This window comes from Ictalurus punctatus, chromosome 25 (genome assembly GCF_001660625.3).
Source record: "Ictalurus punctatus breed USDA103 chromosome 25, Coco_2.0, whole genome shotgun sequence".
NCBI classification, from domain to species: Eukaryota; Metazoa; Chordata; class Actinopteri; order Siluriformes; family Ictaluridae; genus Ictalurus; species Ictalurus punctatus.
The window spans coordinates 7139612-7164425 of NC_030440.2; the positions used below are offsets into that span (position 1 = coordinate 7139612).

The window sequence follows — 24814 nt, forward strand, 5'->3', positions numbered from 1 at the left end:
ATAATCATCTTCAGTGTGGTAACAAGCCATTCGCACTGTACATCACAGCACCATGTCGTTGATTATTTTCCTACAACAGCGTGTTTTATTCCAAGACATACTGTGACGTACCATCAGCGGACACAAACTGTCCGATAGCAGACGCTCCTCCTCCGCTGTTCTCTACGAACTGCACCTCAGACACGATGATGTTGTCCTCGAGCACTGATCCACAGGTGGTGCACACAGCACTTCCACGCGCCTGGTCGAGATCTATATCCGCTCCACCACAGCTCTTACACTGCCTAGCACTCATCCTGACGCCGGTGGAGACGCTGGTACACCTGAGAAAGAAGCAAAGTATAGATAATACATGTACTTTTGAATCACTGAAAATCTATCACTGTCTGTGGGATATTTGACAAAATATGATTATTATAGATTTATAAACACATGTAAAAGTTACACGCTACACTTCATATCTAAGTATAGAAATGATGGATAATGTTTGAAACACATGGGACAGTTTAAATGTTATATCTGATTAATGTCAAAAGCTAGGTAGTGGAAAAATACCCATAATAATCCAACACTGATACCCAATACCAGTACTATATATCGATACTGCTATCCAATACCAGTACTATATATCAGTACTGATATCCAATACCAGTACTATATATCGGTACTGATATCCAATACCAGTACTATATATCGATACTGCTATCCAATACCAGTACTATATATCAGCACTGATATCCAATACCAGTACTATATACTTGCTGCATCCTTTGCTTTTCCTTTCACAAACAGAAAGCATGTCAACTAAAAGCATTTAAGAGTAACACAATCAAAGACATATTCACTGCTAACAAAGCATATTTTCTTGTAAAGCATTATTTCATATCTGAACATGCCTGAGGCTCGAACCCGCGACTTGCCTCTCTCTGACTATACCGGAAACTGAACTGTCCTGTCCCGCTCCGCTACAGGACTTCTTGGTAACACTCTGTCTGCTACACTGAAGTGGTATGACTGGTGTATACACCAGTGTATACACCCACACACTTTATGTCCGTTAGTATGCTTTATTGGTGAATATTAGGAGCCCTTTATAATGTTTATTTCTGACCACTGTGCGTGTGCTTTACTATTAGCAGTGTTTGGAAACATAGCCATAGTTGAAGCTAGCTGGAATTTATTTTAACCTTAGCTAATTTAATCCTACTCCGAAACTCCACCTTATTCCGCTCCGTTGGTCTTATCTGCTCGTATCCTCTATTATTGATCACCCTGGCGCGCAGTGCACACATCTCACCCCAGCCAAGGCTCACCTGGCTGCCGGTTAGCTTCCCCTCCTAGCCTGCTAACATTATATATCGTGATACTCTTCTCACTAGTTAGCCACTCACCAAGCACAGAAGTAAACGCTACAAAGCGGTGTCTTCGAGAGACTTTATTGATAAGCAAGTTATCCTCAATGCTACTCCATCCTGCATAAACTCAAAACAAAACAACTCTGGATCGTTGAAACGTTTTGTTTTATTAACAGTAGGTTGTTTTGACTCTCAACCGCTATACAGATAAAGAAGGAGTGCTCGAAATTTGCCTTAGTAGGGGTGTACAAGGAAATAGGAGGACTTTTTCAGTTACATGGAATCGTTTTTTCATCATTTCACATCGTTATTTATTGACATTAATACCTACTGTTTGTAAAAACATTACTTCTTTAATATGGATGTGCTCCTAAGTGGCGATGTAATTAATTAACAGGAAGGCACACCCCTATACCGGCGTGTACCATTGCCAGAGCACTTCTTCGTCGTAATTGTAAACCGCGCTCTTTTTAAGTGATTGAGTACACCAGTACTTAAGGGAAACTTATGAATATTTTGAAAAATATATATATATATTTTTCCTAATACGTTTTGATAAATCTTATTTGGTTAGTAGAATTATATATATATTTTTTTAAACTTAGTGCGTTTTAAGTTAAGCCTTATTGGCGCTTTTATTTTGGCGGGTGTTGTAAGGTTAATTCTAAACCTGGAAATAGTAAACATTACCAACCAACCGCGGGAATTTCTTTCAGCTGTTAAAATATTATAATAATGTAACATATTTCTCTGAGGTTTGTGACGGTAAATATGCGGAACAGCAGACTTTAAGGGAGAGTCATGAGATACAATGGACTGGGAGAAACTTGAACTGAATCCAAAGATTATTGCTGCTTTAAAAAGAGGTGACCACATGTCCAGCTAGAGAAATGAGATGAAATGAAGTAGCTTCTATGATTAACTTTAGGGAGAGGCAATGCTTTTTGAGCTGATTAAATATGGTTTGAATCTTCTCAGCCAATGTGAACTCAGCAGAAAAGATTCTGAGTCTTCCGGCTCCTGATCTGCAGAGACTCCTTCACCTCTCTGACTCTGAGGTCCAGCTGGTGCATACTGCAGTAGCAGCTCTTTACCGCTCAGTCCCACCTGTTACAGGTAAACACACTGACCACGTTTACATGGACAGCACTAATCTAATTATTGACCTTACTCTGAGTAAGATAATATTGTGATTAAGGTGTTTACATGAGACACTTTTAGAATACTTCTTTCATGTACCCGTTTGACATGTTATAGAACATAATTAGATTAACAGCCAGCGTCATTACGTCACCACGCCACGCCGTCCAACGTCCCTCCAGAATTTCACGTATTAACATACAGTTATACGTATATAGCAGCTCTGATAGTAGTGCTTTATTGTGTTATTTAAAGCATGAGTGATAAAATAACACTGTGGGGTCAAATTATACCACACAGCTAACTGTTGTACTTTTATTTTTACCTCATTTCATTACCTGACTTACAATTGCGACCGGCTACAACTGAGCAGTCGAAGGTTAAAATTAATGCCAGCTTTGCGGTGTTTGTATTTGAATTCACAACGATCAACAGGTCAAAGCCTTAATCACGGAGTGACCTTTAAAAAGTCCCACATGGAGATGCAGGGGATTGAACCCTGGACCTCATACATGCGAAGCATGCGCTCTACCACTGAGCTACATCCGCATCTGCCACAAACACTGATCTGATTGGTCAGCTGATGTGTTTTCTATAACGGCAGCTCTGATGGTAGTGCTGACAGCCAGGCAAATCACAGGTTCATATTACTGCCCTCGTTCTAATAAGTTATGGTTATCACGTCAAAGCTTTGTAACAGTCAGAAATAAAGCTGTCACTTTTAATCTTCTGATGCAGGATGCATTTTCTATAACAGCAGCTCTGACAGTAGATTAGATTAGATTCAACTTTACTGTCACTATGCAGAGAACAAGTACAGAGCCAATGAAATGCAGTTAGCATCAAACTAGAAGTGAAACTGTGTGTGTGTATAAAATATTATGTTCTATAAAATAAAATATAGTGGTATAGTGGCACAAAAGTATAGTGGTAGGTAAGTATAGTGCGCATGCAGAACATTTCAGGTTTGAGACTTATCTTTTTTTTTTTTAATGGGGGTGAGAAACTGCAATTTAAAAAAAAAAATTACCCTAATTTTTGGGTTGAATATCTCTGGTGGGGGACCAGATACAGTCCTGAAATTTTCACAGAAATAAGTCCTCCATAGTAGCATTCTCCTGTTAAAAATTTGAGATTCCCCTGGTTACAGATTTAGGGCTAGTAGAAATCTAGGGAAAAGCCCACTTTACTTTGAGAAATGAACAGATTGAAAGAAACAGTATTTTACAGTAATTATGTTTATGATTGGCAATTGTTATATATGAGATATTGAGGTTTCTGTAAACAGCTGTATAACCAAAATTTGCTGTGTGCCATGACACAAAGATGGCAGTCGTAATTAAGCCAAGTAAAATAAAAACTAAAATAAAAACTAGTGATGTTGCTATGCCAATACATAGAAGTAAAAAAAAAAAATTAGGAAAATTTAAATTGGTCGAGCAACCCGTATTGGACCACTTGAGATGGAATGGCCCATTTAAGATATAAGAAACACAACAAACGAGGTGTTTGATTCAGTGTTTGTTAGTGATACTCTACTCTTGGCAGCCGTTACAAAAGGTTGAATGTCTTGAAGAAAGTTGAAGAAGGGTGAATATTTAATTTAATCTCATGTGGTTTCATGCAGCACATTTCGGAGAAATACATTTCTGAATGCAGTTAAATAACATGAAGCCATACATTTACTTGACTTACCATACAGGCTCTTGCAAAATATTCTTCTTCTAAAGTACATATTCTCACATGCTCTTTACAGCTTTACAGCTGATACGTGGAGAATTCCCATCGTTGGAGCCTGGACATAGGCTTTCATTTGCTTGTCCTGTTTTGGATGGTCTCTTGCATGGTGGCCTTCCACTGCATGGGATAACGGAGTTAGCAGGCGAGAGTGCTGCTGGAAAGACCCAGTTCGGTCTGCAGCTCTCTTTGTCCGTCCAGTACTCACGCGAGCATGGGGGACTCGGGGCAGGTAAGGCTGTGCTGGGAGAACTGAGGCTGAGGATAAAATGTAGCGTTTACTTGGTCTTTTATAGGACTGAATAATAATAATGGCTAGTCTAGTAATCACTAATCATTTACCTGGAATGTTTACTTAATATTGAAATCTTAGAAAATTGCCTATCTTCCTTCAAACATGTAGACCAGAATCTAAATGTCATCAAAATAAGATGCCTTATCAGTGTGTATATACATTGAATATAAACAATAGTATACCTTAAAACAACTGCATCCACACTGACAGAGTCAGCAAAGACAGCAAAGTCTTTTGCTCAGCTCAGCAATATCACTATTAATTATGCTTAATTAGTTGAGGAAATCAAACATGTTGATCATGATTCATTTCTCAGGCCTGGTCATGTTTCTGTAAATCATTCTTATGTTGATTTATCAGTGGACAATTTGACAAATATCTTTGATTGCAATCCATGAACAGGAGCTGTATATATCTGCACTGAAGATCCTTTTCCCATCAAACGGTTGAGGCAGCTAATTACCCAGCAGTCTCGGCTTCGCCCAGATGTTCCACCGGCTCTGATCCGCAGCATCCGCTTCAGTGACAACATCTATATCGAACACACTGCAGACCTGGTAAGAAGAGCTGTCCCAGGGTTGCTAGGGTTCCTCAAGTACATCTCTAAAATTAGCCTAAAAAAATCAGGCATTGGAAAATGGAGTACATTTTTTTCTCAGCCTTTGCGTGGGAAACAAGGTCACCATGGTGCATGTGGAATTTTGATGTCCAGGCCTTACCCACTCCATAATCCACTTCTCCCTCTTTTAAATATATCTCAGAATAGAAATATTTCTGTACATCATCTGCACACTGTCTGCACTTACACGTTGCCTTTGTTTACAGAAATATATTACATTTCATTCTGAATATCTGTAAAAAAAAAAAAAAAAAAAAAAAAAAAAAAACGTGATCATGCCAGGCGTGGAGTATTTTTGAACTAGTCGAAAACTCCACCCACAAACTTGTTACAAAAGTAATCCGATTTGGTGTAAAAACCATGATCCTGGTTGTGCATGTTCTACTGTATGTACATCTGTACAGTATGTACAACAATAATAATGATACAATAAACAAACAATAATATAGACAATACAATAATAAAGATATTTCTGCAGAAGATATGAAAGCATGTGCAAATAAATAAGCACTAATATTTCTGATCACAGTGGTGTGTGTGTGTGTGTGTCTACAGGAAGCCCTGCAGAGGTGTGTGACACAGCGATTGCGCACGCTGCTGGAGCGAGGTCTAGTACGCCTCATCGTGGTGGACTCAGTGGCTGCTCTGTTTCGTAGTGAGTTCCAGGCTGATGAGGCCATAGAGAGAGCACGTCACCTACTGGCCTTCTCTGCCACACTACATCGACTCAGCCATACATACAGCACACCTGTTTTCTGCATTAACCAGGTCTCTCTCTCTCTCTCTCTCTCTCACTCACACACACACACACACACACAGATTCGTATAGTATTTACATATTGAAATCCACAATCTGATGTCCAAGATTGCATGTGATTTGTTGATTCTCTAATTAAATGAAGGGGAAAAAAAAAACGTAAAGTGTCCTAACATTGATCCTAAAACTGTTTCCAAAAGTCACTTGGATGACACCCCATGTAGTAAGCATATATAGTGTACAGGAATCTATATGGGATTTTACATAACTGTGTTGAAGGGGCTTTAAAAAAAGATTCCTGCAGGATGATGAGTGGAAGTTTTAAATAAAATTTTTTAAAAATCAGAGACATTAAAGTTTATAAGGAAATCATATTGCGTCCACACTACTGCTAAAATTTAATATGTATATGTATGGCGTTTTTCCTTTCTAAATATTTGTTCAGTTATTAGATTTTAAACTACATCTTGTACAGCACATCAAAGACACAATATTGGCTTAGAGAAATTGTAACCGTTACTCTCATTTACTAGGTGTCAGATGTTGTGGACGGCCCAAACCCAAGCCGCTGTGATTATGGGTGAGTGTTTTGTGTGTGGAAATACATTCTATCTGTCCTCTTGTTGATTTCCCTTAAGTGTAAGCTAAAAGACCTGTGTTTGTGTAACATGCCTGTTTGTTTATGCCCCCTTCAGCCTGGTGGAAAGTAAGGTGCTCCCTGCTCTGGGTATTATTTGGGCCAATCAGGTGATGGTGCGTCTCATGCTGAGGAGACAGGAACGCTGTTTGAGATCAGGGGAGCAGACCAGCGCTGCTCGCGAATTAGAGGTGGTTTTCGCTCCTCATCTGGCTCGAGCGAGCTGCCTGTGTGGAGTCTGGGAAGAAGGAGTTAAAGGAATAGCCCGAGAAGGAGTCGTCGAATAGTCTCAGGCGGTGCCAACTTAAACAAAGGATTAGAGCAAAGAATGAGAGATTCTCAGGTGGTGATGGACTCCATTATCTGAGGAGAAATATTCAAATAATTACACAAATCCGTTGTTTTATTGCACCAGTAGAATACAAATAGACTAAGTAAACTCAATGTTTTTGTCTATGTGTATCTTTGATTTTGTCAGCAAATTATACTTTATTTTACTAGTTATTATATTTCATTAAACTCCTGTCTGAGTACTATTCCAGTAAAATCCAATTTTAATCACACTTAAAATTCACAAAACAGCTTCACAAAGGATGAAAAAACTGAAAAATGTAGTGGTGTTTGAAAGTTTGTGCACCCTTTCGAATATCTGCATTAAACCTAAAACATTGCCAGATTTTCACACAAGTCTTAAAAGTAGACCAAGAGAACCCAAATAAGGCAGAAATATTATACTTGGTTATTTATTTATTGAGGAAAATGATCCAATATTACATATCTGTTAGTGGGAAAAGCATGTGAACCTTTGCTCTCAGTATCTGGTGTGTGTCCCTCGTGCAGCAATAACTGAAACTAAACATTTCCGGCATGCGTCGATCAGTACTGCACATCGGCTTGGAGGAATTTTAACCCGCTGCTCAGTATACGCACGTTCAAGCACCACTGTATATTCGTTAATTGTTTCAATTTCTGTTCACTCCTTCTGGTGAGGATCATGCTGGCAACAGTGAGTCCGAGGTGAGTCCAAACATTAAATCCACGAACATATTCCAGCTTCTCCTTGGGGAGCGCCAGACATTCCCATGCCAACTTTGAGATCTAATCCCTCCAGTGTGTCCCGGGTTTGTTCCAGAGGGTCAGTGTAGGAGCAGACCAGGGGGAATTCCAATGAATTACCTCAAAATGGCTTCTTTTGGAAAAAAAAGATCATGTATAAATAAAACAAGAAAGCACAGTAAAAAGAAACACACCAGAAAATGAAAGTGTAAAAAAGAAAAACACGAGAAAATCCATCTGAGAACATCTACAGTATTAATATTAGACATGCTGAGAAAATGGTCAGTGAGAACTAAACATGTTACATCGACAGAGGTGCCAAAATCCATGGTTTAGCTGTACAGTGTGGATGCTTGATACTGAAACTACACTTTCCTGTTTTTTTACTCCAAGAAATAAATGGTCAGACTAAGCAAATAAAATGTGCCTGACAGAAAAGGCCATATACGGCAGAAGCAAATCTCCTCCACTTGAAAAAAATCCCAGATACCAAGTCAAAATTCTTAGATAAAGTCATAACTATGAGATACAAGTCATAATTATAGCAAGCCAATTTTGAGATGTCATAATTTTGAAATAAAATCTATATATAAAAAAGTAAATTTCATAATTATGAGATAAGTAATAACTGTGAGATAGAAAAAAGTCACAATCTTCAGCGTAATAATAAAAAGTAATAAATTCGAGATACTGTAAGAGATAGTCATACAGTGGTGCTTGAAAGTTTGTGAACCCTTAGAATTTTCTATATTTCTCCATAAATATGACTTAAAACATCATCGGATTTGCATGAAATTCCTAAAAGTAGACAACAAGGACCCAATTCTAAAAAATCATACTTGGTCATTTATTTATTGAGTTAAATGATCCAATATTACATATCTGTGAGTGGCAAAAGTATGTGAACCTTTGCTTTCAGTATGTGGTGTGACTCGTTTGTGCAGCAATAACTGCAGCTAAACATGTCCGGTAACTGTTGATCAGTCCTGCACATCGGCTCGGAGGAATTTTATCCCGTTCTTCAGTACAGAACAGCTTCAACTCTGGGAGTTTGGTGGGTTTCCTCACATGAACTGCTTGCTTTAGGTCCTTCCATAACACTTCTATTGGATTAAGGTCAGGCCATTCCAAAATCTAAAATTTATTCTTCTTTAACCATTCTTTGGTAGAACGACTTGTGTGTTTAGGATCATTGTCTTGCTGCATGATGCACTTTCTCTTGAGATTCACTTCAAGAACAGATGTTGTGACATTTTGCTTTAGAATTCCCTGGTATAATTCAGAATTCATTGTTCCACCAATGATGGCAAGTCGTCCTGACCCAGATGCAGCAAAACAGACCCAAACCAAAATACTACCACCACTAGCTTTCACAGATGGGATAGGGCGCTTATGCTGGAATGCAGGGTTTTCCTTTCTCCAAACAAAACGCTTCTCATTTAAACCAAAAAGTTATATTCAGGCTTGGGGAGTAACGGAATACATGTAATGGTGTTACGTAATCAGGATACAAGTAGCTGGTAACTGTAATCCCTTACAGTTACATCAAAAAATAACAAGTAATCAGATTGCAGGTACATTTTGTAAAAAAAAAAAATTGGAATACTACCAGGATTAAATTTTTTATTTTCATTTAACACCCAAGAAATTCATCTTTTGACATAACACAATATAGACAGTTGCTTGATTATAGTTCTGGTTCTCTCTTGCCAGTCGTGACTCACATGAGCAACCTTCTGGTGCATGCAATAAATTTTGTACAAAGTTAATTTGGTGGAAATGAACACAAATTGTTCTTTGAAATGTTTTTGTTAGGGTGACCATACATCCTCTTTTTCCCCCGGACATGTCCTCTTTCTCTGACCTTAAAAAAGTGTCTAAATTTGAGAAAATGTCCAGGATTCGGCTTTAGTTTCATTTTGATGTGCTTATGGTCTAATACTGCATCATGTGTGCGCATATTTGCATTGCTTTAACCCCTCTCCGTAATTCCCGCCGTCTCAAACAACAATTGGTCACACAACTAAATTCCTTCCTCTCAACCATTAGTCTACTCTCGGCGAGTGCGCGAAGGTAAAGTGTTGTTGTGTACAGTGTCGAAACAATGCCCATGGCCATATAAGGTCATTTTAAATGTAATATTATCACATTGCTTCGTATTGCATGTTCATTTAAATGTATAAATAATGGCAGAAGGTACACTCGTGGCGTCTGATATTTTATTTTATTCCATGGACATTCAGAAGAATGTAGGAACAAATATAAAACATGGGCAGAGTGAAACCAATTTTATTTATATATATTTATATGATGTTAACGGTTTGTCTTTTTCAGTGTATTAAAGTCTGCATTCATAGTAAAACAGTTTAAACGTTATTAAGTCTTCTTTTTGGAAAACCAGAATATGGTCGCGCTAACTTTTCTGATGTAATGTTACCCGCATCAGGGACAGTGATCTTTTATTCATTTTATTAAAACAAATCCAAACGTTGAACCTGTTTTTAAGCTCTAAAATAAGCTCTTAATAAAAGTATTTTAGATGCTATTGCTTTTCTCTTGACTTTATTTACATACGTGACACTGAAGTAATCCAAAAGTAATCAGCTTACATTACTTTCATGTTGTGATTCTTGGATTACGTTACTGATTACAGTTTTTATGAAGTAATTTGTAATTGTAACAGAATAAAATTCTAAAGTAACCTCCCAACCCTGGTTTTATTTCGGTCTTTTTATTTATATCCGGCCACAAACCATTTTCCCAGTAGCCATCTGTCTTGTCCATGTGATATTTAGTAAACTACTTAGGGGCAGCAATGTTCTTTTTGGAGAGCAGTGACTAACTCCTTGCAACTCTGCCCTGCACACTATTGTTGTTCAGTTTTCTCCTGATGGTGGATTCATGAACATTAACATTAGCCAATGTGAAAGAGGCCTTTAATTGCTTAGCAGTTACCCCGAGTTCCTTTGTGGCCTCACGGACTAAAACATGTCTCGCTCTTGGAGTGATCTTTGTTGGTGGACCACTCCTGGGGAGGGTAACAATGGTCTTACATTTCCTCCATTTGTACACAATCTGTCTGACTGTGGATTGGTGGAGTCGTCTTTAAGTTGAGAACTCTTTAGAGATGGTTTTGTAACCTTTTCCAGCCTGATGTGCATCAACAGCTCTTTTTCTGCGGTCCTCAGAAATCTCCTTTGTTCATTCCATGATACACTTGTGTGAAAATCTGATGATGTTTTAGGTCGTAATTTATGCAGATATAATTTAGAAAATTCGAAAACTTTCAAGCACAACTGAAATTTTACGATACTGTTGGTATTGTTGGAAGGCGTGCGGAGACACTATGCTTTTAGTGGTAAAATTATTCTTTTCTTTCTGCCTGATAGGATTTTATTGTTAGCAATGCACCCCCTAGAGTATACCCCTGCATCAAAATGTGCTACAACGTATTTAATGCTGACCAGCAGAGGGCGCTCTGTTTCTATGCGCTTTATTCACTGTATTTATCCAAACTAGAGCCGGATGTCATCGATTATCTGCTGTAAACAGGTTGTTTGTTTCTTCCTGCATAATTGCTGAGATGGATAGACAGATCCGGCAACTCACTGATGGTTTGATGGACACCACAACCGTCAGTGTCACTTGTATTTGGGGACATGGTGCCCCCGGAACCCAGCCAGCAGACAGAGCAGGCCGTAAATTACAATAGTGTTAGACTGCGTATCAGAGTTTTATCATTGAAATGCTCATGTTCTAGGAAATAATAAATCACTCAAGTACTAGAAAAAAACGACTATTACATTCCAATGGTCCTGTATTGAGGTCATAAAGGATCCGTCCTCTCCCTGATCCTGTATTTTGTTGTGGGTGGACAGTGAGGATGGACCCTGATGGACTGCTGTAGGTATCAGCTGCCAATCTAACAGCTGTGTTGTGTAGATATACATGAGAGATTTTGTTTTGTATGATAAACATGAACAACAATTAAAAGCGAGTACTTTGCTTGTCGTTTGGTCCTTTTTAGGCTTCTGAGGTGAAGAGGAAACTGGCTAATAAAAACTAACTCCTGACTAATACACCCTTCTCAAAGACAACTGAAAGACATCCTGTTTATATAAACTTTGGGGATTATTATTTTCAGATTTTTTCATATAACTCCACCAGGAAAATCCTAAAGGAGAATGTCTGGTCTTCAATCCGTAAATTGAAGCTCAAGCGCAACTGGAGTATGCAACAAGACAATGATCCAAAGCATAGGAGTAAGTCCTAGTCCTGGAAGTAAGTGAAAGACGGATCTCCGGTTATCAGAAGCGTTTGGTTGCAGTTATTACTACTAAAGGTGCCACAACCAGGTTTTAAGTTTAAGGGAGCAATTAGTTCTTCAAATTGCTGATAGGTGTTGGATAACTTTCTTTTGCTTCAATAAAAAAGAAAAACTGTACCATGTGTTTACTCAGGTTGCCTTTGTTTTATGTTGTATTTCGTTTGACGATCTAAAACTATTTATTATGAGATGTACACAAAAACAGAAGAAATCACGATGAAGGCAGCACTGTATATATGTTGGCCAAATCTATATATTTCAACGATCTGTAAGAGCTGAGCTTTATATCGTTGATGCTATGTCTCAGTTATGGATATCATTATAACAAACACAGCCTCATAAGCACTTTGCACTTTTTAACCATACTAAACTAATTACTGAGAGAGAAAACTAGCAACCATGCCATTATAACACTGAACTTCCTGGGACAGTGTAGCGATGCTATTTGCCATTACGCAAATTTACATCGTCAATGAAATGTGGTGTGTCTACTTATCACAGCAAGCAAAACATGCACACACACACACACACGCACACACACACATAGCCTCTTCTCCTTCTAGCCGTCGCCATTGCCATGGCGACAATCACATGGTTTGGCTGTCCCAGATTACTTAACCCACCCCACCGAGCAAAGCAACTCTCCATTGTACTGCAAAACTGAACCCATTCCCCTCTTTTCTCTCTCTTACACACCACACACACACATACACACTCCTCCTCTCGGCTGTTTTACTGCTGTAGTGTTAAAAAACTTGTTATGTAACACCCATAGTCTATACACTGTGTGCAGTCAGGCAAAACCAAATATAGACATCACCCGCCATCCATACGTTCCCCTGTCTTCGAGATGTCTTCCAGCCTGAAACATTAGCTATAAGAGTGCAGACTCATATAGCAGCCTGAAGCTGTGAGGAGAGGAGGACGAGGAGGAGGTGGCAGGCTGGGTGTTAGTATGCATCCTGCATCCTCTCATCTCTCTGCTTCATTCAGCCCTTCTGGATGTGCTGTAGAGGAGAGATGAAAGCTCTGTGCAAAAATGACATTAGCGGTCATTCAATAAGTGTACGGGTATGTGTTGTTATTATTACATGCATGTGAACAGCTGGGCAGATGTTACCCAGGATATATTTATATTTATAGCAAGAGAATTCGGTAATGAAAATAAATCGATTATGTATCAATTCCTCGGACAAGCGCAGACACAACAGGAAGCTCGGTGTTACATAACTACAGTCATGGATAAAAGCACATAATGGTGCTCTGATGGTATGTTTGCAGATTTTAAAAAAGGAATAATCAGCTAAAACATCTCCACAAAATCCTGCTGTTTTAAAACTGCATCCCGTGCTTTCATGATAAACCGTGAAAGCACCTTCTGCTGTGCATGAGAAAGCTCAAATGTTGACAATAAAGCTGTATTTCATGTCATATTAGCAATGTAACTTACATTACTTCAGATTTACTGGCCCAGACTGGAGTTCTTCCCATAACAACATCTGTCACTACACTGTGACAAATGCTTTCTTTGACAAAAAGGCTTTCTCCAGTTAGTTTAACATCCATTAGTCTGAATGCCCGGCCCAAAAAACTCGATCTGTTGTGAATATCTGATGCATCACAACGCCTGGAATCTTGTTTATCCACTTAATTTATCCTTATTTCAATATTAGATGCTGTACCAGTCAATCCCATTATTGATGGATGAAATGACTGAGAGAACAACGTGGCCATGGAAACCTTGACCATGACAACTAAAGATATAGCCACTAAAAAATATCCTCTTATGGACTTCGATGGTTGGTTAAAATAAGCATAAACAAGCAAGAGCACAGAAGGACGAGGCTCATGACGTCATCTGAGCCGATGGTGAAGCAGCATCACAGGGGGAGTGGTGAGAACAGAGCAGAGGATGAAAAGTCATTTATCATCTCCAGCATGCTTACACACTATCGTTGCTTGTAAAAGCACTGCAGACAAAGATTGTAAATTAGCTTCAGAGGAGATCATTTTAGAAAGCTTTTGATGAGCTGTAAGCATTCAGAATGAGCCCTGAGCTGTTTGCACGCACTGCCGAGGCTAAAACACCGAATTAACTTCTTGTCGAAAGGCTAATGAGATTCAGTGGATCGCTGAGAAACAGGAGCTAAATTGCACAACATTAGACTACGTTATTGTTTACTTCGCCGTCTCCGCTACATCCTGCACTGTGTGTGTAACGTTCAAGCTGCTCTCCCAATCCTCTGATCTGCACTCTCATGCTCTCTCATAAGAGAGAAGGTGAGAAAGGGGGCTATGGGACATTCTTACCTCATTTGAACCCACATGTGATCATTTGAATAGAAAACACAAAGCTGACCTCAGATGAGTACAAGATGAAGGCCTGACTCTAGATGTTGTCCAGTGGCATATAAAAAGGTTTCAGACACACAGTGGTCTTATTCAACTCCAGCACAAAAGCAGGCCACTCCGAAACAGGAGGCTCTGGCTCTCAGGACTCGATTGGCTCTTTATACTTGCTCAGGAAGCTTTTGTGTTTTCTTCGTCCATTCAAGAGCCACCTCAATGACCTGAAGAATCACTGTAGGATGATGTCATGATACCCCTCCCCCCTTCAAAACCCCCAATCCCCACCTCCGAAATAAGTTTTGAGTACTGTGCAAAAACTGAAAATTCATCCGTGACACATTTCGATACAAGAAAACGTAGCACGTTAAATGTAGAACACATTAATCGACTCTGTGATTGTGCATGGAAGATGTTCTACGGCTGCCAAAAATTTGCTCTACTACTGGAACACCAGAAAGCATATGTCTAGCAAGATCTTCGTGTACACATTTCACACAGACACACAAGCGCACACCCGGGGCTGTCTGGCAGATCAGGACGCGGCACTCGGAATGTTTTAGGAAGAATCATTAATGAGCCAGAGGCTTTGTGTTGAGGAGGCATCTCCATGACGACGAGAAGCCAGGCTGGACCAAAACACAATCAACAGCACCAGATGGGGCAACTGGAGGGGAAAGCATGTGTGGGTATGTGTGTGTGTGTGTGTGTGTGTGTGTGGGTTTGTGGTGAAGGTGGGGGTAAGAGTCCATTCTTATTGTACATATCCTAATTAGAATAATCAGTGAGGTCAAAGAGAGAGAGAGAACCTCTGCTGTGCTTAAAACCCAGAAACATATATAAGCAAAGATAATGTACCACATTTACAGCTACCTAGCATCAATACAAATCTTATATTTAAATCCCATGCTAAACTCATAAGCATCCACAACCTTTTTTCTGAAGGCTTTACAGAACTCTTTAGATCTTAGCATGATGACACCACACACCTCAATAGCAAAGGGAACACCAGACACTAGATATGAGAAAGGAATAAATAAGACCGGTTCCACATGCACTCCCTAAGCAGGTCCTAATCACTGGCACCCAACCTTCAACACCTGATTCTAATGATATGGATTTGAAAATGATAAACTTAGGGGTGTACTTACTTTTTCCATGTCACTGATCTGTTTTTTTTTGTTGTTGTTGTTAATTTAAATGATGAAAATTTCTACAAAATGTCAATTTTCTATCATTTGATAGAGTCTATCACCTTTATCAATAGGCACGGTTTCAGAAAGGGGATAAAATGTCTGCTTGTCCAGATATGTCCAAAAAATAATCATTTCCATGGGGTGTACTTATTTTTTCACATGACTGCATAAGACATAAACTGATCATATCATGTTGTAGCTGATCTTATGTAGCTCCAGTAAATGCATGACTAGATGTTTATACAGATGATACTTTATCTATTATTAATATCTGTACTATTATACAATTTATTCAATAAATAAATTAAATAAATTAGAGACTATTAGACTCAGTGAATCCCGCCTCTGCACTGTGTGCAGAGTTTGCTTGTTCTCCCTGTGAATCAGGGGTTTCCTCCCCCAGTCCAAAGACATGCGCTGTAGGCTGATTAGCATTTCAGAATTGACCGTAGTGTGTGAATTGGTGTACGATTGTGCCCTGCGATGGGCTGGCGCCCTGTCCAGGGTGTCCCCCACCCTGAGTTCCCTGGGATACGCTCCAGGGACCCTGTGTAGGAAAAGCAGTATGGGAAATGGATAAATGGATCGATTTAACAGTAAAAGCAAAAAAGATGCTATAACACTTTCCCCATGATGGATTAATAAATGTTTATCTTTTCTTATCTTAACAAAAGTACATTTTTCTTCTCTGGTTGATGGATATATCTTGCTCAGTGTTATATCAGAAATCCTTCTGAGTCACTTGTCCTCCAGGCAGTGATGCAAACCAGCTGGTACATAAGACACAACCAGCTTGTGCCAGGTTTGTGAATATTGTCCACCTCTGAGACGCATGCGGTAAACACAGGCACAGGCACTAAAACCCCAACTCCAAAACAGACTTTGTGACAGATGTTCCTCTCACTCAGGGTGCAAAACTACTCATTATGTAAACAGAATAAGATGAACTGAGCATCTACATTTGAGGAAATTCTAAGGACTTGTGCTAATCCTGCTGTGCTTTTCTGCTCTGAACACAGCCCTATCTATCTATATCTATTTATATCTATATCTATATATATCTCTATATATATCTATATCTATCTATCTATACACACACACACACACACACACACACACACACAGTGACAACATGGCTTGAGATTTGGATATATTAGAGTGTGTGTGTGTGTGTGTGTGTGTGTGTGTGTGTGTGTGTGTGTGTGTGTGTGTGTGTGTGTGTGTGTGTGTGTGTGTGTGTGTGTGTTTGTGCCTATAAGTTTGCATACCCCTTGCAGAATCTGCTACTTCTCAATGCTTTTAACAAAATAAGATTGATCATAAAAATCCCATGTTGTTTGTTTATTTAGTCCTGTCCTGAATAAACTATTTCACATAACAGATGTTTACATGTAGCCCACAAGACAAAATAATAGCTGAATTTATAAAAATTACCCCGTTCAAAAGTTTACACACCCTTGATTCTTAACACTGTGTGTCGTTACCTGCATGATCAACGACTGTGTTTATGTTTTGTGAGAGTTGTTCATGAGTCCCTTGTTTGTCCTGAGCAGTTAAACTGCCCACTGTTCTTCAGAAAAAATCCTCCAGGTCCTACACATTCTTTACTTTTCCAGCATCTTCACCCCCTTCCAACAGTGAATATATGATGTTGAGATGCATCTTTTCACACGGAGGACAACTGAGGGACTCGTACACGACTATTACAAAAGGTGCAAACATTCACAGATGCTCAAGAAGGTAACACGATACATTAAGAGCCAGGGTGATGTAAACTTTTGAACAGGATGATTGGTGTAAATTGTTATTATTTTGTTTATAGATCTTTTTTTTCTTTCAGTACTGCCCTTCATATGCTAAATAAGGTAGTTACATGTTTCCCAGAAGACAAAATTATAACAATTTACACTGATTATCCTGTTCAAAGGCTTTTTTTTTTTAAACAGTATTAAGATTTTGATTCTGCAACGGGTATGCAAACTTTTTGGCACAACTATATATATATACTGAGCTTGGTATTAAACTCCATTAAACAATATACAAATTCTTCTCAGAAGCCAGTATAGCTTTCATTCACCATGCTTATCAGCAGGACAATATTTGAAGTAAAGCCAATTGGTTTCTTGTTAATATGAAACCATTTTCAAACACTGCCAAATATTGTGCTAGACCACTTCCTTCCTTTTATTTTTACAACCATAGTACTTCCTGTCACTGTTGATCTGTACACAACACATTTACCGTCACAACGTCTAATGGTCAACATAAGGAGACGTTTCTAGTATTGCTCTTACTGTAAATAAACTGTTGTAATAGATCGAGTGTAGTATAACATACTGGACACTGGGCCTGCCAGGTGAAGTTAACACTCAGGTGTACTGCACACAGTACTCATTTCCTGGGGTGCTGAACAGTGTCACATGGATATCCCAATGTGCTCTGAATAAGTTACAATTTGCTGTAGCTAGACTGGATTATATAACTCTGGAGTGTTTGTTTCAGTGCTATTGTATAATTTCACTAATCCTCTTATAGCACCGAGATAGGTATCTTCAAATCTGTACACATCTAAGACCATCTGCAATGGAAGTGTGTGTATGTTCTTGTGTGAAGGTTACAGCTGGAGCTCAGTGTAGTCCAGCTGGAGATCTCACGTGGGCCTCTCTTGTGTAAACGCCTGTTTGCATGCATCTGTACAAGTCTACTGCTAAAACACAACAGCAGTCGGAAAATGTGGAGACACAGAAGACCACAGCTGGATTTGAATTACAAAACACAGGCAGCACACACACACACAGAAAAAGACACACCCTCTGCTTTTAAACCTTGTACAGAGGTGCCACTGCTCCAGTCTAGTTGGGAACTGTGCCATGCTGGGATTCTCTACCCATTAATTCAGTAATGATTCAGAATCAAAACAACAAATCCCTCTTCCCAACAGTAGACCTACTTTACAATCCATCTGTCTTTTCATTATGGCAAGGCTCTGCCTTTTGTGGTTGAATGACCTCTTCAGTAATCGCTGATGTATTACATTTTGTAAATATATACACTTGATGGTGATTAGAGCTTTTAAAAATGTCTTTTGTGAAACTCTATACTACCCTTTCGTTGTGTTTTTGATGTAAAGTCCACACGAGTGAAACTACGTTCTTCATAACATCATTATACATCATAAGTCGAATCATCTGATATATTAAAAATGAATTCTATGAGAGACAACAAACACTGGCTTCTTGCAAAAGATCCTGCAAGAGGTCCTGGTGTTGTTTGACATTATGCCACGGTTGATTTCCACTTCCTCTGGTGCAGATAATTCAGTCTCCAATTTCATTCAATTCTTATTCAATCTGTGTCTAACTGAAATACGATAACCTGCAAATAGGACGATGTGTCATCCAAACCAACAAGTAAGACAATCTTACCTAAACTAGAGAGTGATAAGTCTGAATGAGAGAAATACAGGGAGAGAAACACCAACACAGAGGAAGAAAGTATTACAACTCTAATAAGAACATTGACGATATTAAAGAAGGCAATCCACGTACTTGACCTTTGTAGGAAATCACTTGAACTTTTCAACCGTTGACTGGGGAATGTTTCTAAATTATTTATGAACGGTTTATTCCAGACTTCCAGTCATATAGGTTCCAACAGTGTATCATTTCTAGTGTCACTTGTTTTGTTTTGTTTTTTTGTGAGGGGAAAATTAGAAGGGCAGGCAGGGTGAGCAGTGCCTGGTCAACCATTCAGAATGTGATCGATATCAGACTGGGAAGAGTGACAATGTACCAGTCGCATTTTAGTACGGCCCATTGAGCAGGAGCTGATTGTTGGTCCTGGTGCTCAGGACACAGTCAGCATGGAAGCAGCGAGCACCAGAACTACATTTAACCATTTCTATGTAGACGGAATTAGACTTAACTCAAGATAACAATAAAAAGACTCAATAAAGAACTAGATTTTACACCAGCTCACAGGCTAGTTAAAGATAGAACTAGACCGAACATCCACGTCAAAACTCTGTACAGACTGTGAAAAAGTACTTTTTAGCACTTTAATTTAGCAGTGTAACTTGGCTTCTATGGATTGAATATAAACACAATATAAGGCTTTACTTTCAGGACCAGGGGAATCATGAAACAATATATCCTGAGTTCTTCTGTTTTTGTCTATATCTCATACTAAATTGTTTCAGGAATGAAAACATAATCTAAGATAAAACAAAAAAAGTTATCCAATACCAACTGGGCCTGTGTGAAAAAATCCCGCAAATCTATGAAACTGCATTCATAATGGTGTTCAGCTGGACTAGACGCAACCAGGCCTGATTACTGCAAACCCTGTTCAATCAAATCTACACTTACATAGAACTCTCTCAACAGCATGAAGTCGGTTAAAAGGTCTTACCCGGTAACACACTATGCCAGAATTCCAGAAATGATGAGGAGGAAGGTGATTGAAATACATCAGTTTGCGAAGACTTACAAAGCTATTTCAAAGGCTCTGGGACTCCAAAGGACCACAGTGAGAGTCATTATCTCTAAATGGAAAAACTTGGCACAGTAGTGAACCTTCCCAGAAGTGGCCGACCTTCCAAAATTCCTCCAAGAGCACAGTAACTACTCATCCAGGAAGTCACAAAAGAGCCGAGGACAACATTAGAGGAACTACAGGCCTCTACTGCATCAATAAAGGTCACTGTTCATGACTCCACCATCAGAAAGACACTGGGCAAAAACGGCATCCATGGAAGAGTGGAGAGGTGAAAACCACTGCAAGAACCCATCAAGGTTCATTTGAATTTTAGCAAGACACACCTTGATGATCCTCAAACCTTTTGAGAGAATGTCCCATTACATCTGGTGTAAACCAAACCCAGAATTCCACAGAAAGGACATCATACCTACAGTCAAGCATGGTGGTGGAAGCGTGATGGTGTGGGGATGCTTTGCTACTTCAGGGCCTGGACAACTTGCAGTAACTGAGGGAAACATGAATTCTCCTCTCTACCAGAAAATCCTAAAGGAAATATCCGGTCTTCAGTCCGTAAGAAACTCAAGCACAACTGGATTATGCCGAAAACAATGATCCAAAGCATAGGAGTAAGTCCTAGTCCTAGAAGTAAGTGAAAGACTGAGCTGCAGTTACTGTAAGCACTTGGTTGCAGTTATTGCTGCTAAAGATGGCACAACCAGATTTTAAGTTTAAGGGGCAATTGGTTTTTCAAATTGGTGATAGGTGTTGGATAACTTTTTTTTTGCTTCAATAAAAAAAATCAAAAAAGAAAACTGTATTGTGTTTACTCAGGTTGCCTTTGTTTTATGTTTTATTTCGGTTGAAGATATAAACTATTTAATATGAGATATACACAAAAACAGAAGGAAAAGAAATACCTTTTCACAGCACTGTATAGAGGAATGAGGGACACGTCAACAGCTCATGGTTTCTTCCTCATGTCTCTAGCTTGCTCATTAGGGATCTACAGCTACATCCGGATTTCTTTAAAGCTATGTATTGGTGAAAGTCTTATATAAATTGAATAAATGTGAAAGCTCAGCCACTTAAGATCATTCTAAGAATGGAAACCCCACACTTAACCTTAGCATTTGTGCAATGCCTCTAAATTTATTGGCCTTTACAGTGGGGGAAAATAAGTATTCTTCAACACATCAGCAATTTGTATTAATCATGTCTTAAACATATTTCCAATGCAGTCATTCACATAAAGTGTAGACAACACACTGCTATTAACTCAATAATAAAACTACACAGCTAAAGAAATCCATCCATTTCACGGGGAACCTGGAGTCTATCTCAGGGAACTCAGGGCACATAGCAGGGGACAGCCCGGACAGGGTGCCAACCCAATGCTGGGCACAATTGCATATCCATTCACACACTACAGACAATTTGGAAATGCTAATCAGCCTACAACGCATTGTCATTGGACTGGAGAACATGCAAACTCCGTGCACACAGGGCGGAGGTGGGATTTGAGCACCCAACCCCGGAGGTGAGAGTCAAACCTGCTAACCACAAAGCCACTGTGCCCGCTGCTAAAGAAATCATCAAATTCCAATAATAATCAAACTAATTAATGTACAATAACATAGAATGTACTATAAGTCACTTCAGAGATAATTCAGAGAGAGGGAATAACAACAAGCAAGTCAAAGACTGTGAAATGTAGACAGACGTCTGGGGGACGATCAAACAGGCCAGCAGACAGAAAGATGGGTCTTTATGTCTGGAGTAGAAGCATCTGGGTGAGAGAGCCACTCAGGAGAGAGACGAGCAGCTCCGCTCTTCACTAATGGCATAAAGTGTTTGGATGAACGAGCTGGCTCAGGAAATTGAGTCAAAATCTGTTCAGTGTCAGCTTTGATATATACCATCCTTTCCTTCTACTGTGCAAATAGTGAAATGATTCCCCATAGTAATGTAAAGTTAATGAACCATATTTGTTCAAAAGTAAGAGTAGTAAAATTACTACTAAAAGAGCTGGTATACATAGAAAGCTTACTGCTGTAATGACACGTTCTAATGTGATGCAATATCTTTCTTTATAACCAAAGACAGGGCATGTTTTTTCCCCCAAGATGCTACAGAAAGCAAGTCTTAACTTCCAAAACACAAGCAATTCCATGTCTGTATCATCTCAAAGACTCCATGTCTGTATCATCTCAAAGACTTCATGTCTGTATCATCTCAAAGACTTGCATCCCTATATAGGAAAAATCTAAAGTTGTATTGAAAACAAAAAACGTGGCAAGATCATTAGTAGAAAGTAAGGTGGCTTACTACCTTGCATTAATACCTCTTAACAACATGGCAAATCATCACTCTGGCATGGTATTCTCAACCTCTGGTCCTTCATCACGGACTCAGATCTGTTTTACACACATTTAGACACACCTCAGTTGCTCGTTAAAGTCAAATAGAAATTTCAAATCGTTTTCGCCTATTCACACATCCGCAGGCTGTATAGCATAGCGGTGTCTCGGACTGCACTGTGTGCACTGGGGCTTGCTAAACACAATCCAGATGGGGACAGAGTCTGACACAGGGAGCTCAGCAGGGTGGACCCATGGTTGTATGTTTTATCCGCCATTATCTGTGGTCTTCCTCGGTTGCACACATCCTCCTCTCACAGCTAGGCTTCATCACGACCTCTCAGTCACCCTGGATCAGCCCCCCTCCTTGTTTCTCCATCTCTTTCTCCTCACTCTCTCGTCACCATACTCTCTCACCACTGTGTTATTCCTGTTCTATTCCTGCGCAGTACTACATAATTCTTCTCACCTCTCTGGTGAAGGTCTCTGAGAATTGTGGAGATGAAGAGATGGGGGGAGAGAGTGAATGTGTGTGTGATTTGTGCGTGCATGTCTGTGATGAGATGAGTAGTCGGTGACGGTAAGAGATCTCTGAGAGACTAGTCAATGCAAGGTTGATCATCCCTTCGTATATCGGTTTGACGCATACAAGTGTGACCACATACTGGTGAAATGATTGCTTGTCATGCTTTTCAGACGGTCCTGTTTACTGTGTGTAATATCATCCTCATTAGGGTGGCACAATGGGGTGCGTTGTCGCATCACAGCTCCAGGGTCCATGGTTCGGTAACTCAGTATATAACTCAGTCCCAGTGTTGTCTTGATAGGCTCCAGATCCACCTAGACCCTGATCTGGATAAAGCAGTTACTGAAGATGAATGATTTTTTACATTTAAGTACACTGAGAACATTAGGTAGTTAACTAGCCTAATAATTTTCTCATCATTCAAGATCTTCATCTTCGGTAAAAAAGGCACGGTGGCTTAGTGGTCAGCACGTTTCCCTCGCACCTCCGGAGTTGGGGTTCCGGGGTTGGTTTGTAGAGCTTGCATGGTCTCCCCGCGCTTTGGTAGGTTTCCTCCCCCAGTCCAAAGATATGTGTTGGTATCTCTAAAATGTTCGTAGCGTGTGAATGATTGTGTGCGCGCGATTGCTGTGCACCCATTGTGAGTCAACTGGGATAGGCTCCAAGCTCCCTACGACCTTGTGTAGGATAAGCAGTACTGAAAATTGATGGATGGATCTTCAGTAAATATTTTATCCTGTGCAGGTTCATGGTGAATCTGGAGCCTAAGTACATCTTGGCAAGAGAATTCACCTAGGATGAGTCCATCGCAGGGCACCATTCACACACTCATTCACACCTAGGGGCAATTTAGCATAGCGAGTCCACCTACCTACATGTTATTGGACAGTAGGAGGAAAACCTGGAGGAAACCCACGTGAATGTCGGGAACATGTGAAAAAATTCAAAAGCCCCATCAATGACCACTGAAACTCTCTTTTCCATTGCCATGATGAAAGGGTAACGGTAATTAGGACTTCAAGAGATTTTCGTGTAAAACTTTTCATTCGCGAACCCGTATTCCTGAGTATTCTAAAAGCACATGAAGGCAGTATTATCATTTCCAGTTTGACTCAAAGTTAAAGCAAATTAATAACCCTTCCCTGACTTTGCTATTAAAATACAATCAAGGCAGACTGATGAAGGGCTTATTTGAGTTGTATTTCATATGCAGTCTGCTATTTTGCAGTAACCCTGTGTGTTATTAGTTGCTGCAAGGCAAATAAAGAGCCCTCCCACTGGCAGTCCATCTGCACATGCTGAAAACCATGCCATCTTTACATTTACACACACACAGAGCCCAAACCCAACATGGCCTCCATGCCTCCTGCCAAGGTGTGAGATCAAATCAGACAATCACTCTCAGAGAGCACAATCTGCTTGCATATGGAGCTGTGTCTTGAGTGTAGCAGTGGTGGTAGAAATGACTAGGTCACTCCACTGCTAACAGCTAGCACTGCAGTGTTAATACTCCAGCAAACTCCATTAGAGTACACGTAATAAGGTCCATTACTAAGCCGTTTCAATGGAGCCAGCTCAAGTCTCATTGAAGTGAAGAGGTGTTAATGATTCATTATCCAGCACAGAAAGTTACACAAACATATAAAGAGAGCATTGAGAAAGGAATACAGTAAATCATGCAAATGGGAAAATAAATGAGTTTAAAAAAACAGTTATCTAATACATAGGTTACCTTACTGTCTGACTCCATTGTACGTTCTCTGGTATGACTTATAAGATTTTGATACAGAAGTATGGACAGGGCTAGAAGTGGCAATTTAGCTCAGGCAGATGTGCATCAGTGTGAACATTAGATAGATAAAGCAACCTACCAACACTACAAATCAAGTCAGGTCTTGAATCTACAAACCGATCTACAAATTCTCATCACAACCATATACGTGAATTGAAGAGGGCTTTGGCTGAATGCACATTATGATGATGCACA

General features: G+C 39.6%; 2 protein-coding genes and 1 non-coding gene across 3 annotated transcripts in view; 1 reads left to right on the plus strand and 2 right to left on the minus strand.

Annotated features, from left to right (window-relative positions):
• Positions 1-1603, minus strand: part of brf1b (BRF1 RNA polymerase III transcription initiation factor subunit b) — a 69674-nt gene extending 68071 nt beyond the window's left edge. The window contains exons 1-2 of the mRNA XM_053675674.1: positions 1392-1603; positions 112-323 (exon numbers count right to left, since the gene is read on the minus strand). Of these exons, the coding sequence (XP_053531649.1) occupies positions 112-295 (184 nt within the window). The 5' untranslated portion in view covers positions 296-323; positions 1392-1603. The remainder of the gene's footprint in view (positions 1-111; positions 324-1391) is intronic.
• Positions 1604-2107: 504 nt separating this feature from the next.
• Positions 2108-6976, plus strand: xrcc3 (X-ray repair complementing defective repair in Chinese hamster cells 3). The gene is given in 7 exon segments (NM_001200746.1): positions 2108-2221; positions 2334-2471; positions 4252-4464; positions 4930-5084; positions 5702-5914; positions 6437-6483; positions 6599-6976. Coding segments are annotated over 7 exon segments (1050 nt in total). The 5' UTR covers positions 2108-2166; the 3' UTR covers positions 6828-6976.
• trnaa-cgc (transfer RNA alanine (anticodon CGC)) lies at positions 2973-3044 on the minus strand. The gene has a single exon. It is a non-coding gene; the product is annotated as a tRNA-Ala (tRNA).
• Positions 6977-24814: the final 17838 nt, after the last annotated feature.